Below are 12,423 nucleotides of genomic sequence, written 5' to 3'. Positions count from 1 at the left end.
GGCTGTGTGTTGTACAGATACAGAAGTTTATTTGCCAACACAGAGCCAAATAATGGGAGTGTTGCCTGAGTAAGGATTGCCGGATTTGTTCCCCACTTATCAGTGAAACTCTAGTTAGGATCTTTTTATGTGTAAGTGGATGTATCAGATGTCTGGATTCAGTGTTCTAGCATTGGGACTACAATTTTTGAAATGTGTTGGGTTAAAATGCCATTGAGGTTGATAGGTGTCAACTCACCCTTCAATTGACATAACTATAAACATAAGCCTCACCTAAGACAACGGGAGTGTGTGAACCCCCTCAGGAGCTTTTGGGCTGTGTATTGTTTTGGGGAGGGTGTGTGGGAATGTGAGAGAATATTCAGATACTGCTGAGGTCACAAAGAAGAACAGAGAGAGAGGCAGAGGCAAAGTGGCAAGAAAAAGCAAGCAGGAGCCTGTAAGCACTGTGGTGTGATGCTGTAGTGGGAAAAGCTAGAGAGTTTTTGGGTCTGGTGTTGACTAAAGAGGTTGGGAGGGCTGGTAAGCTAAGAAACTGCTCCCTTTTGTTCTTGGTTCCTTCTGTGTTCCAAGATACAGGACTCTGTGCATTCCTTGTAAATAAACAAAACTACATCAAAAAATACCTGGCTGCCACCAATTTCTCCTTCCACCTCAAACTCCCACATAGCCCTGAACTTTGACTAGCAACGCTACCTTATGTGTAGGTTTAATCATTTTAATGAGCAATATTTTATTAATAAAAGACCTCATAGAATTAAGATTATACAGGTTTATTTTGATCTTGCACAGGTGTAAGTCAGGAATACTGTAATTCCACTGAAGTCACACCTGAGTGAAATGAGTGCAAGTGAAATCAGACCAGGGTCACCATCTCAGTTTACTACTCCCTGATTAGGTTGATGATCCTATGATTCTGAAGCAGTACAGTCTGACTCCCAAACTGCTTGGGTCATGCCCAGAATCAGAATTGGTGACTGGCTGATCTTTTACTCTTAACTGTCCATGAGCAAGAAGCACAAGGAACATGAGATATTTATGTCATTAAACAGCCACCAGACTGTCAGCTAATTTTCAGATCAATAACACAACACAGAGAAATGTGTGGATAGAAGAGGTAAGTTTTGCGCTTTGTAACTTAAGTGACACAATCAGCTGCTTTCTATAGTTTATTTTCCCCATGGTTTATAATACAGTATAAGCAGATTTGCCTACCCCAAGTGTTCAAAAATTATGTGCCAGGCTCCCCCTCCCCCCAAATAATTAAATTGACTTAAAACCATGAGATTTAAAAAATTAATACACTTTGGATTCTTTTTATTTGCTTTCTGTTTTTTTAGCCTCTCTCTCTCTGAAACCCTAAGGACTAGAAACGTAGCTTTAAATTCTTTTTTTCATGTAATCACGACTCCAGAAGGTGGGCTTTTAAAAAAACCCACTAAATGCTACAAGGATCATGTTAAATTTATGAGAGTTTGTAACTGTCTTCATTACGAATTTAATTCTTATCCATGTTGAAAACACTGATATTTTTTCCTACTGGCTTATTTTATTTTGCTTGCTTGTGATGTCAGCACAAGGCTGGAGTAGGGTTAGTGCTTCTGTGTTTTACAGAAAGGTCTATAGCATCTAGAAACTTTTATCCCCTTTAGGGGACAGGCTTACCCTCACTTCTTGCTATGGGTGATTCAACTGGACAACTTAATTGTGTTTTGTGTGCTCACATGGCAAGTACTAAAGCCAATGGAAGCCAGACAGAATTTGGCTTTATAATAATAGCCAAAAGTTTGTCTGGCTGTGTCATAACTATAAAGGGAAGGGTAACAGCTCTCTGTGTACAGAGACTCCAAATCCTTTTACCTGTAAAGGGTTAAGAGGCTCGGGTAACCTGGCTGACACCTGACCCGAAGGACCAATAAGGGGGCAAGATATTTTCAAATCTTGGGGGGGGAAAGGCTTGTGTGTGTGCTCTTTGTTTTAAGGGGTGGTTCGCTCTTGGGACTGAGAGGGACCAGACATCAATCCAGGTTCTCCCCATCTTTCTAAACAAGTCTCTCCTATTTCAAACTTGTAAGTAAAAAGACAGGCAAGGCGTCTTAGATTTACTTTGTTTTCTCAACTTGTAAATGTACCTTTTACCAGAGTATTTATCTTTGTTTGCTGTACTTTGAACCTAAGACAGAGGGGGGTCCTCTGAGCTCTTTAAGTTTGATTACCCTGTAAAGTTATTCTCCATACTGATTTTACAGAGATGATTTTTACCTGTTTCTTTAATTAAAAGCCTTCTTTTTTAAGAACCAGATTGATTTCTCCTTGTTTTAAGATCCAAGGGGGTTTGGATCTGTATTCACCAGGAGTTGGTGAAAGGAGGGTGGAAGGAAGGAGGGGGGATGGTTAATTTCTCCTTGTTTTAAGATCCAAGGGGGTTTGGATCTGTGTTCACCAGGGAATTGGTGAAAGGTTTCTCAAGGCTTCCCAGGGAGGGAATTCTTGTGATGGTGGCAGCGGACCAAAGCTAAGCTGGTAGATAAGCTTAGAAGTTTTCATGCAGGCCCCTACATTTGTACCCTAAAGTTCAAAGTGGGGATACAGCCTTGACAGGCTGGTCACACAGTTCCAAAGTAAAGCGGTTTAAAAGATGACAGATATTGGAGACAGTCTAGCTAGGTTTAAGGGTGAAAGGCCCTATGAACTACTTACGCCCCATGCAAAAATAAGGAGCAAACTATGTTACCCTATGTGACGTTGTGCAGTCTATATGGTTTTATAAAAACTTGATAATTAGTCAATATAATGTAACTGGGATAGTTTTAGAGAAAATACGGTAATAAGTGAATGTAATGTAACTGGGATATGCTTCATGCAAAAGGTCTCTTGTAAGGTATCATTACAAAGCTTATAATCTACTGAGTATGATCATCTGATTTGTATAAATGTACCACTCTTGTATCTAAAACTAGAAATATAAAATGTAACTCTGAGGGCCTACTGTAATTATGTAAAGTGTGGGCCATTAATGATGGTTTGGAATCTTGATGACTCCCATTGTCTGCAGATGGCTGTTTACCTGTGAGTCTCCCTGTATATGTGTGTGCTGGCAAGTGAGTAATGAAGTCTTGCAGTGACATGTGATCATGTCACCTGAACTGGAATCCATCTTTAACCTGGTGCTTTTCCAGTGAGGGGGGGTGGAAACCCAGAGGGACAAAGGGTTCCTGCCTTATGCAAAAGATATATAAAAGGGTGGAAGAGAACAGAGAGGGAGGGAAGCCATCATGAAGAATCCCCTAGCTATGACCTGAGCTGCAACAAGAGCTGTACCAGGGGAAAGAATTGTGCCCAGGCCTGGAAGGTGTCCAGTCTGAGAAAAACTTACTGAAGCATCTCTGAGGGTGAGATTATCTGTATTCAGTTTGATTAGACATAGATTTGCGCATTTTATTTTATTTTGCTTGGTGACTTACTTTGTTCTGTCTGTTACTACTTTGAACCACTTAAATCCTACTGTCTGTATTTAATAAAATCACCTTTTATTTAGTAATTTACTCAGAGTATGTATTAATACCTGGGGGAGCAAACAACTGTGCATATCTCTCTATCAGTGTTATAGAGGGCGAACAATTTATGAGTTTGCCCTGCATAAGCTTTATGCAGGGTAAAACGGATTTATCTGGGTTTAGACCCCATTGGGAGTTGGGCATCTGAGTGCTAAAGACAAGCACACTTCTATGAGCTGTTTTCAGGTAAACTTGCAGCTTTGGGACAAGTGATTCAGACCCTGGGTCTGTGTTGAAGTGGACTGGAGTGTCTAATTCAGCAAGACAGGGTGCTGGAGTCCTGAGCTGGCAGGGAAAACAGAAGCAGGGGTAGTCTTGGCACATCAGGTGGCAGCTCCAAAGGGGGTTTCTGTGATCCAACCCGTCACACCCTAGTCATAGTGAGATCAAGAAGTATCTGACTACTGAGATGTCATTTATGATATTCAACAATGCAACCAGTCCCATATCTACTCTCACCATACTATTAGGTCTGCTCTACACACAAAGTTGCACTGGTTTAACTAAAGATGGGTTTTAAAAAAAATACGTATGGTTTCCACTGGTTTAACTCTGAGTGGACATTCTTTAGTCACTTTAAAACTGCCTGATATTGATTTAAGGTAAAATGATATAAACAGTTTAAAACCAATATAAATGTGCCCGTGCAGGTTTAACTAAATAATATTTAAACCACTTTTAGTCAAACAATTGAAACTTCAGTGTGTAGACTGAGCGATAGTTTCCCAGCAAATCTCTCTTCTAATCAGTGTACAAGAACATTTAGTCTAGACCCCGTGGGCCACATCCTCAGCAGGTGTAAGTCAGTGAGTGCGGCTGCATTAAAGCCAGTGGAGCTGTGCTGATTTCCATCAGCTGTGGATCTACACCTGCGACTTCAAGTCTGTAACTTTACACTCAATATTTCCCTATGAAGAAGGATTTTTATTTTAATAACAGATCAGAAAAGAGATTTTTGTGTGTAATAACAATAATAATATTTATTATTTATGGGTATTCACAAACAACTAGAAGGAAAATTAGCCACAGAGACATATTAATAGAAAATAAGATATTTAAAGAAACACGGTTGTTGTAGATTTCACATCTAAGTGGCATATGTGAAAAGTGGGGAATTTTGGTAATATTTATATGATTCCTGTGTGTCTGAGCTTCCCTCCATGCTTTGCCTTGCTATGCACAGAGTATAAAGGGCCAAAATGTTACTGTTGGGGCAGAGTAAGAGTGACTAATAAATTGTTACCTTGTTTGAAAAAGCTGCTTGGTGTCACTACAGATACTCACTGAGGACACTGAGCTCTGGTGGGGCACAGTCCAAGTCTCCCATGGGAATCCGGTTTGGCTGGACTTGCTGCAGGGAGCCATGGATTGCTGGTGCCTGAAGGCCCAGTTTAGGAGTCCTGGAGGCACGGGTCTGCCCCTACGGAACTGTGTGGATCCTTGGGGACCAGCACACTAAAGGGGTCACTCCCAAGGGACTGGTTACATGCTAGGGCATAGACCAGACCCTGTGAATCCATCACAACCTAATACACCAAAGAAGTTACAAACACAATTTGAATCTGAGCCCATTGACACACCTTAACATTTCTCTCTCACACAGATACTGTAATTTGAGACAGTTTTTGCAGACTAGGTCAACATCCTTCTCATCTTCAAGGCAAATCAGATGGACTTTTTGGCTTGGTTCATCCTCACTGGTCATTTCAAAATACCCCAGCACCCAAATTATATCAAAATACCCAATAGCTCCTTGTGAGTCTCCTGCAGCAAATCACTAGTGCTTATTTTATTATGGAAACACATACTGAGTCTAAGAGTATGTCTACATTGCAATCAGAGGTGTGACTGCAGCACATGTAGAAATACCTGCGCTAGCTTTGATCTAACTAGCTTGAATAACAATAGCAGTGATGCCATGGCAGAAAGTGTAGAGAAATGCTAAACTGTATTATGCTGTTCAGTCATTAAGTGGCACCATGTGTAATATACCTTATCTGAGCATATACCTCAATGGCTATACTTGTCAGTGCATTAAAGTGTGTCTTAAAGAGACCACATCTCTGTCGTGGGGCACACCACTCACTGCCGGACTGGTGAGTGGTACTCTGGGGATTAGCTCAAGGCTGACGTCCCCTGTCCGCGATTTGCCCACTGTCACTCCTATCCACCGGCAGCCCCTCTCACAGCCTCAGGAACTGCAATGTGACTTGGCCCTCCGGCTGTGTCACTGTCCCTGTTCCCCCCTTCCAGGGGAGGTTTAGCTCCTCAATAGTCCTAGGCAGCCTTCCCACTCATTGCCTCAGTGTTACTTGCCCTGTGGCTGGTAGGGGAACCTGGGCCCACCTTCTTCTCTGGGTTCCAGCCCAGGGGCCCTCAGCTCAGCAGTCTGGGCCTCCTCTCTCCGGCCTCACTGTTCTATCTCTGGGTTGCTTCCTACTACTGGTTCCCCTTTTCTTCCTAGGCCTACCAGTTCCCCAAAGCTGCCTCTTTCTCCCTATGAAGTATCTGCAGTCTCGCTCCTCCCTTTCTCCCAGGAGTGTCTACCTTTTCCCATCTGCCCCTTCTCCTTTCAGCTCCTGGGCTTTATAGGCCACGCCTATTCCTGCCCAGCTGAGCCTCCTTAATCAGCTGCCTAATGGGTTAATTGGCCCATCTGGCCTGCATTAAACTCTGCAGGGTGAGTGTGGGATAGTCATCCCATCACAATCTCCCTGTATCTCTCTCTGGTGGAAGCTCTGTAACTAGTCCATATGTGGTACATGACAAGATGTCAGAAGTAAAGGCAACTTAACTGCAGAGGAGAACAGAAACAGAAGGAAAGTAGCAACAATAGTTGCACATTGAAAAAAAGCAACAAAGTTTTCAGGATCTATTTCATCAGCATGCCACACTTCGGTGCCCCAGAGAACTTCAGCTTTGACACACCTTAAGAATAGAGAGACTGGAAGCAATATTTTGCAAGATTTCACAGTGTAAACAAACTCCATAAGGAAACTGGAGATATCCAGGTATGTTCTTTAATTTATGCTATGGAGAAGAAGGCAGAATATATCTTTATCTTTACTGAAGAGAGGCACAGAGATGACTGTGAAAGATTTTTGGCTATGATTGATGAATACTTCATACCTCATGGAAATGTGATTTATGAAAGGGCATGTTTTCACCAGAGAATTCAACAAACAGGGGAATCTGTTGAATCTTTTATCAGAACTTTACATGCATTAGCAGAAAACTGATTTTGGGCCTGAGAATGCAGCTGCTTTCAAAGATTTTATCTGCGAACTCCATGACCAGTTCAAAACAGAAAACCCTACAGGCAGCTGTTCAAATAGTAAAGTATCTGAACTGGTCAAACAGCAAAACCAAGAGTCATTTGCCAGACTTGAAAGACAAGAAACTAGCTTACAAGCTGTAAACAGATACAGCAAGAGGGCTAAAAGTAATTATCATAAGACCCCTGAGGCTAAGAGGGAGATAGTCCAGGCTAACTACATACCTTTCAGACTAAATGCACAAGATATGGGAAAATTCATAGCCCAGTGATCCATGTCCAGTCAAAGGTGCAATATGTAATAAATGCACAAAATATGGACATTGTGCAGCTATTTGCTGCACTAAAGCAGTTAGGGTGTTGACTCATATTACAGGCAATGAAGAGCCATAGCTTCTGGGCTCTATCATGTGTGATGACACATAGCCCACCCAGAGAGTGAAACTGAATATTCATGGAAAGACTATTGATTCAGGAGCAGACATGACAGTCATATCATCAGAGGGGACTTATAATCATCTTCAACTCTTCCCAGAGCTGAAGTCACCTGACACAGCTCTGACTAGCCCTAGAGGTATTCTGAACTGCACGGGCCAGTTCTCCACAGAAACAACATACCAAAAAAAAAAAAAAAGCTTTGTACTCAAAATGCACGTGATCAAAGATTAAAGACCAACGACCTTCTCAGCTTCTGCATGGCAGCCATGATGGGACTAGTGAGAAAGGTGGAAGAACTCAATGGAGTATTTGATGATACAGGAGTTTTAAAAGGAGATCCAGTAAAATAACCTTAAGAGGCAATGCTGAACCATATAGAATAATAACAACTCTACCAGACAGATCTTGGAAGAGACTAGCTGCAAATTTATGCTAATTCAGAGGCCATCATTACCTGGTCAATAGTTTTCCAGATCTATAGAAAGAATGTATTTGAAAGACATAATATGTCTTAGTGTTATTGAGAAACTGATGAGCACTTTTGCTCATTTGGGTATTCCAGAACAACTAGTGGTGGACAATGGACCACAATTCACCACAGCAGAATTTAAGTAATTCCAACTGAAATATGATTTTGATCATATTACTAGCAGCCCACATTACTCACAAGCAAATAGAGAGTCTGAGAGATCTGTTCAGACAACAAGAAGATCCATTCCTTGCTCTTCTGAGTTAGAGATCAATATCTATAACAGCTCCTGGATATAGTCCAGTACAACTCCTGATGGAAAGACATTTCAGAACTACTGTTAGGTTCCTTTTCAAAGTCATATCTCCAAAGTGGCCAGACATGAAGAGAGTAGCCAAATCATCTAAAAAGGAGAAAAGAGCTTATAAACTCTTTTACAACAGACGTAACTCAATTAGAGAACTGCCGGGTGTAGAAACTGATGACCATCTTTGTGTCAAAACTGGATGTAGAAAAAGGATGGAGAAATCCAGCTATTGTAAAGGAGAAAAAAAAATCATGCCCACATCATATGTGATTGAAACCAACATGGAGAGTTCAGCAGAAACTGTTGACAACTACAGTTTGTTGCTGAGAGATCACAATCAACAGAGCAAACTCTGCTGATGGCAGATGCATAACAAGAAAAAGAAGATGCAGATTCCAAATCAACCATGGCCAGTTGTTGTAACTAATGGATAGCCAGATGATTGAGTTGTTACGTGTTCAGGTTGTGTAATTAGAAAACCAGTATGATTCAGAGACACTTCAGACAATGTGCTAGTGTACATTTTATAAATGGTTGGAATATAAAACTTAAAGGAGGAGATGTAATTAATATTAAGTTGCATTATAATGTTTTGCCACTAGGTGGTATTGTGTGAAACATACTTTACCTGAGCTTGTAATAAGCCAGAGACAAGCAATGCATTAACGCAGCGGTTCTCAAACTTTAGTAACTTGAGAACCCCCATTTTGATTTAAAACTTTTCACAGACCCCCAAGCCTCCCACTCAGCCCCAGGCTCCACCCCCACTCCACCCCTTACCCCCAAGACCCCACCTCGCCCCACCTCTTCCTGCCCCGGTTCCACCCATGTCCCTCCTCTTCCCCACCTCTTTCCGACCTCCCCTGAGCACACCCCGTCCCCGTTCCCCCCTCTCTCGCCTAGCTGGGGAACAGCTGTTTCCCGGCATGCAGGAGGCACTGGAAGGGAGGGGGAGGAGTTGATCAGTGGGGCTGGTCGCCCTGCAGATGATTCCTCCTCTCCCCTGAGCGCACCCTGTCCACACTCCTCCCCCACCCTTCCAGCACCTCCTTCACGCTCCTGAACAGCTGCTCCACGGCATGCACTGGGAAGGAGGGCAGGAGTTGAGGGAGGGAGGGGGGAGGAGTTGATCAGCAGGCCCGCAGACCCCCTGGAATACCTTCATGGACCCCCAGGGGTCCGCGGACCCGAGTTTGAGAAACGCTTCATTAAAGGATCTCATGGCAGGCACATCTGATATATGTCTCTATAAAGGAAGCTCTGTGGCCTGTCCACATCTGGCACAAGAGTCTGAACTTTTAGCAGCAGTCCTGCAACTTACCGTGTACAAGAAGTATATGACAGAAAGGGTGGCAACATTGATTAGCCACTTGAGTAGCTGCCCAGGATTCCAGTCATGATTGTATAGCCTGTGCTGCCACTCTTACTGCAATAGCTTCACTGCTATTGCTATTGGCGTTAGCAAGATCAGAGGTAGTTCAGGTATGTCTACACAGTCTTCAGTCACACTTCTGATTGCAATGTACACATAGCGGTGTGTCATTCACACAAAGGCCCCTTTGCACCACTCTGACAGCATAAATAAGGATTACAGTTGGTGAAAATGTAATTTACACTCACCTAATGGCCCCTTTACACAGCCAGAACCGTATTGTGATGTTGCACTCTATATGATTTTATGAAAATATGCTAATGAGTATGAATATAATGTAACCAGAATATGCTTCATGCAAAAGATCTCTTGTAAGGTATCATTACAAAGCTTGTGATCTACTGAGTGTGATCATCCTATTTGTATAAATGTATCACGCTTGTATCTGAAACTAGAAATATGAAATATAACTCTGAGAGCCTATTATAATTATGCAAAATGTAGGTCATTAATGGTGGTTTGGAACCTTGATGGCTCCCATTAACCACGACAATTGACTGTGGATGGTTCTGTTTGCAGTTAGGCATTCCTGTGAGTCTGGCTGGGAGGAATGAAGGTTTGGGGTCTCAGTGACATGTGATCATGTCACCTGAACTGGAATCCATCTTTAATCTGGTGTTTTTCCATTGAGAAGGAGGGGTGGGAACCCAGAGGGACAAAGGATTCCTGCCTTATGCAAAAGATATATACGTGGGTGGAACAGAACAAAGGGGGCGGCCATCATGAGAAATCCCCTAGCTACCACCTGAGCTGGAACAAGGGCTGTACCAGGGGAAAGGATTGTGCCCAGACTAGGAAGGTGTCCAGTGTGTGAAAGAAACTTATTGAAACAACTCTGAGGGTGAGATTTTTTTCTGTATTCAGTTTTATTACAGTATTAGACTTAGATTTGCGTGTTTTATTTTATTTTACTTGGTAATTCACTTTGTTCTGTCTGTTACTACTTGGAACCACTTAAATCCTACTTTCTGTATTTAATAAAATCACTTTTTACTTATTAATTAACCCAGAGTATGTATTAATACCTGGGAGGAGAGGGGCAAACAGCTGTGCATATCTCTCTATCAGTGTTATAGAGGGTGAACAGTTTATGAGTTTACCCTGTATAAGGTTTATACAGGGTAAAACTGTAGGAATGTGTTGCTCCCTAATCATAAGCCTTGAAGAACGGCAAACTGTTCCCTCGGAATTGAGGCGGGAGTGACCTTGTTCTAGCGCCTATGTTTGGAAAACATATTGGCTAGCCTGATAGTACCTTTGCAGCTGGCTGTTCACGCGCTTAATAGATGAGTTTGCTATCTTGTATAATTGCACACTGCGTGTATCCTGCCTGCCTTCTGAATGGGCAAAGATGTAACCACTAAGAAGAGTTGTAAACAAAGTAAGGAGAGAAATAAAAACCCCAGGAAAAGTTTTCCTGGGAGGCTTTTGGCTTGAGGCTTTTTGCAGGAGGCTTGTAAAGCCCTCTGGCTACCAACAAACCTGGTGTTCTGTTTCCTTTCCTGCGTCGTCACCACTGCATAAAACGGATTTATTTGGGGTTTAGACCCCATTGGGAGTTGGGCATCTGAGTGTTAAAAACAGGAACACTTCTGTAAGTTGCTTTCAGTTAAGTCTGCAGCTTTGGGGCACGTGGTTCAGACCCTGGGTCTGTGTTGGAGCGGGCTGGCATGTCTGGCTCAACAAGACAGGGTGCTGGAGTCCCATGCTGGCAGGGAAAGCAGGGGCAGACGTAGTCTTGGCACATCAGTTGGCAGTTCCTAAGGGGGTTTCTGTGATCCAACCCGTCACACGTATAAAGGGCCTTATTGTAGGTAGGAATGAGGTCTACTGTATATAATTGCATATTGTATACATTAATGTAAATAATCTTTTCAGTGTGATGTTTGAACAGCACAGGGACGTTTTTGAGCCTGCCCACACAACATGGGGCATGTATCCTGCTGTGTAGTTTGAGAGGCCTCTTACTAACCTTGAGGGTTTTGTTGTGTCTCTGGAGCTCCCGGCAGAGACTCTCAAGTTTGCTGCGGGCAAGGATGGCTCTGCTGTGCTCACTCTGCAGCTGGTCCTTCTCCTTGATGATCTGCGCCTGTCTCTTCTGCAGATACTTCAGCTTTTTCTGCTCAGCACGATGTTCTTCCAGCTAAAGACATAGGGGTAAAATGTAGGTAAAAATAAAAATGCAGTATATTGAAAGGAAGGAAAAGAAAATGAGCTCTTTGGTTTTCAACTAAGTTCCTCCTCTTTCATTGTTTGGAAAGTTTTTGTATTTATATCAGCACCTAGTGAAGAGAGGCAAACTACTGGCAGTAAAATCACAATCTGTACAATAGCCCAGCGAATGCAGAGTGAAGCTATAGAGAATTAGAAGGTTGCAGGAGAGTCTGAGATTTCAGGGACCAAATGACTCCAGCCAGGTAGGGCTGGGAGTGGCCTGCCAAAAACAGGGAAGAACCAGAAAGGCTTGGATCCTCTTTTGGGAAAAGGGGAGAAGCCCCAGGATTGAGTTTGTTTAGAGTTCTTGTGACCCTAGTCACCCCTGTATTCACACTCTACACACTAGTGCAATAATATTTATACAAAATATGTCTTGTAAGGTATCATATGAAAGCGAATAATACAGTGGTTATTAGTATCACTGTAAAATGTATGTGTTTGTCTTATATGTGAAGTTATGAATTCCCTCTGTATTTGAACTAGACAAGTCTGGGAAGTGGGTAAAGAGTTTTTTTCCAGACAAAGAAAATGCCTATGCTTCCATCCAGGTACAATCACAGACAACTGGTAATCATAGTCAAGTGGTCAGACATTGGCATAGTGGAGCCTGCAGGGACAGATCACTTTGCATTGTAGAAAGCACGAGCGGGGAAGAAACCAGCAGGGAACTTTCTCCATCAGACTCCATGGCACCTTTCCGCACAGCAGAGGCACTGGACTTTGAGAAGG

General features: G+C 42.7%; 2 protein-coding genes across 2 annotated transcripts in view; one reads left to right on the top strand and one right to left on the bottom strand.

Moving 5' to 3' along the window:
* The window catches only part of HECA (hdc homolog, cell cycle regulator), a 122,154-nt gene that overhangs the window by 76,479 nt on the left and 33,252 nt on the right, over positions 1–12,423 (top strand). The gene's annotated exons all lie outside the window — the stretch shown is intronic.
* TXLNB (taxilin beta) overlaps positions 1–12,423 on the bottom strand; it is a 50,424-nt gene that overhangs the window by 21,862 nt on the left and 16,139 nt on the right. Inside the window, exon 4 of the mRNA XM_026649785.2 lies at positions 11,450–11,620. Within this exon, the coding sequence (XP_026505570.1) occupies positions 11,450–11,620 (171 nt within the window). The remainder of the gene's footprint in view (positions 1–11,449; positions 11,621–12,423) is intronic.

This window comes from Terrapene carolina, unplaced genomic scaffold, assembly GCF_002925995.2.
Source record: "Terrapene carolina triunguis isolate 2854851 unplaced genomic scaffold, T_m_triunguis-2.0 Scaffold85, whole genome shotgun sequence".
Classification (NCBI taxonomy): Eukaryota; Metazoa; Chordata; order Testudines; family Emydidae; genus Terrapene; species Terrapene triunguis.
This window is presented reverse-complemented; position numbering and strand designations above follow the sequence as displayed.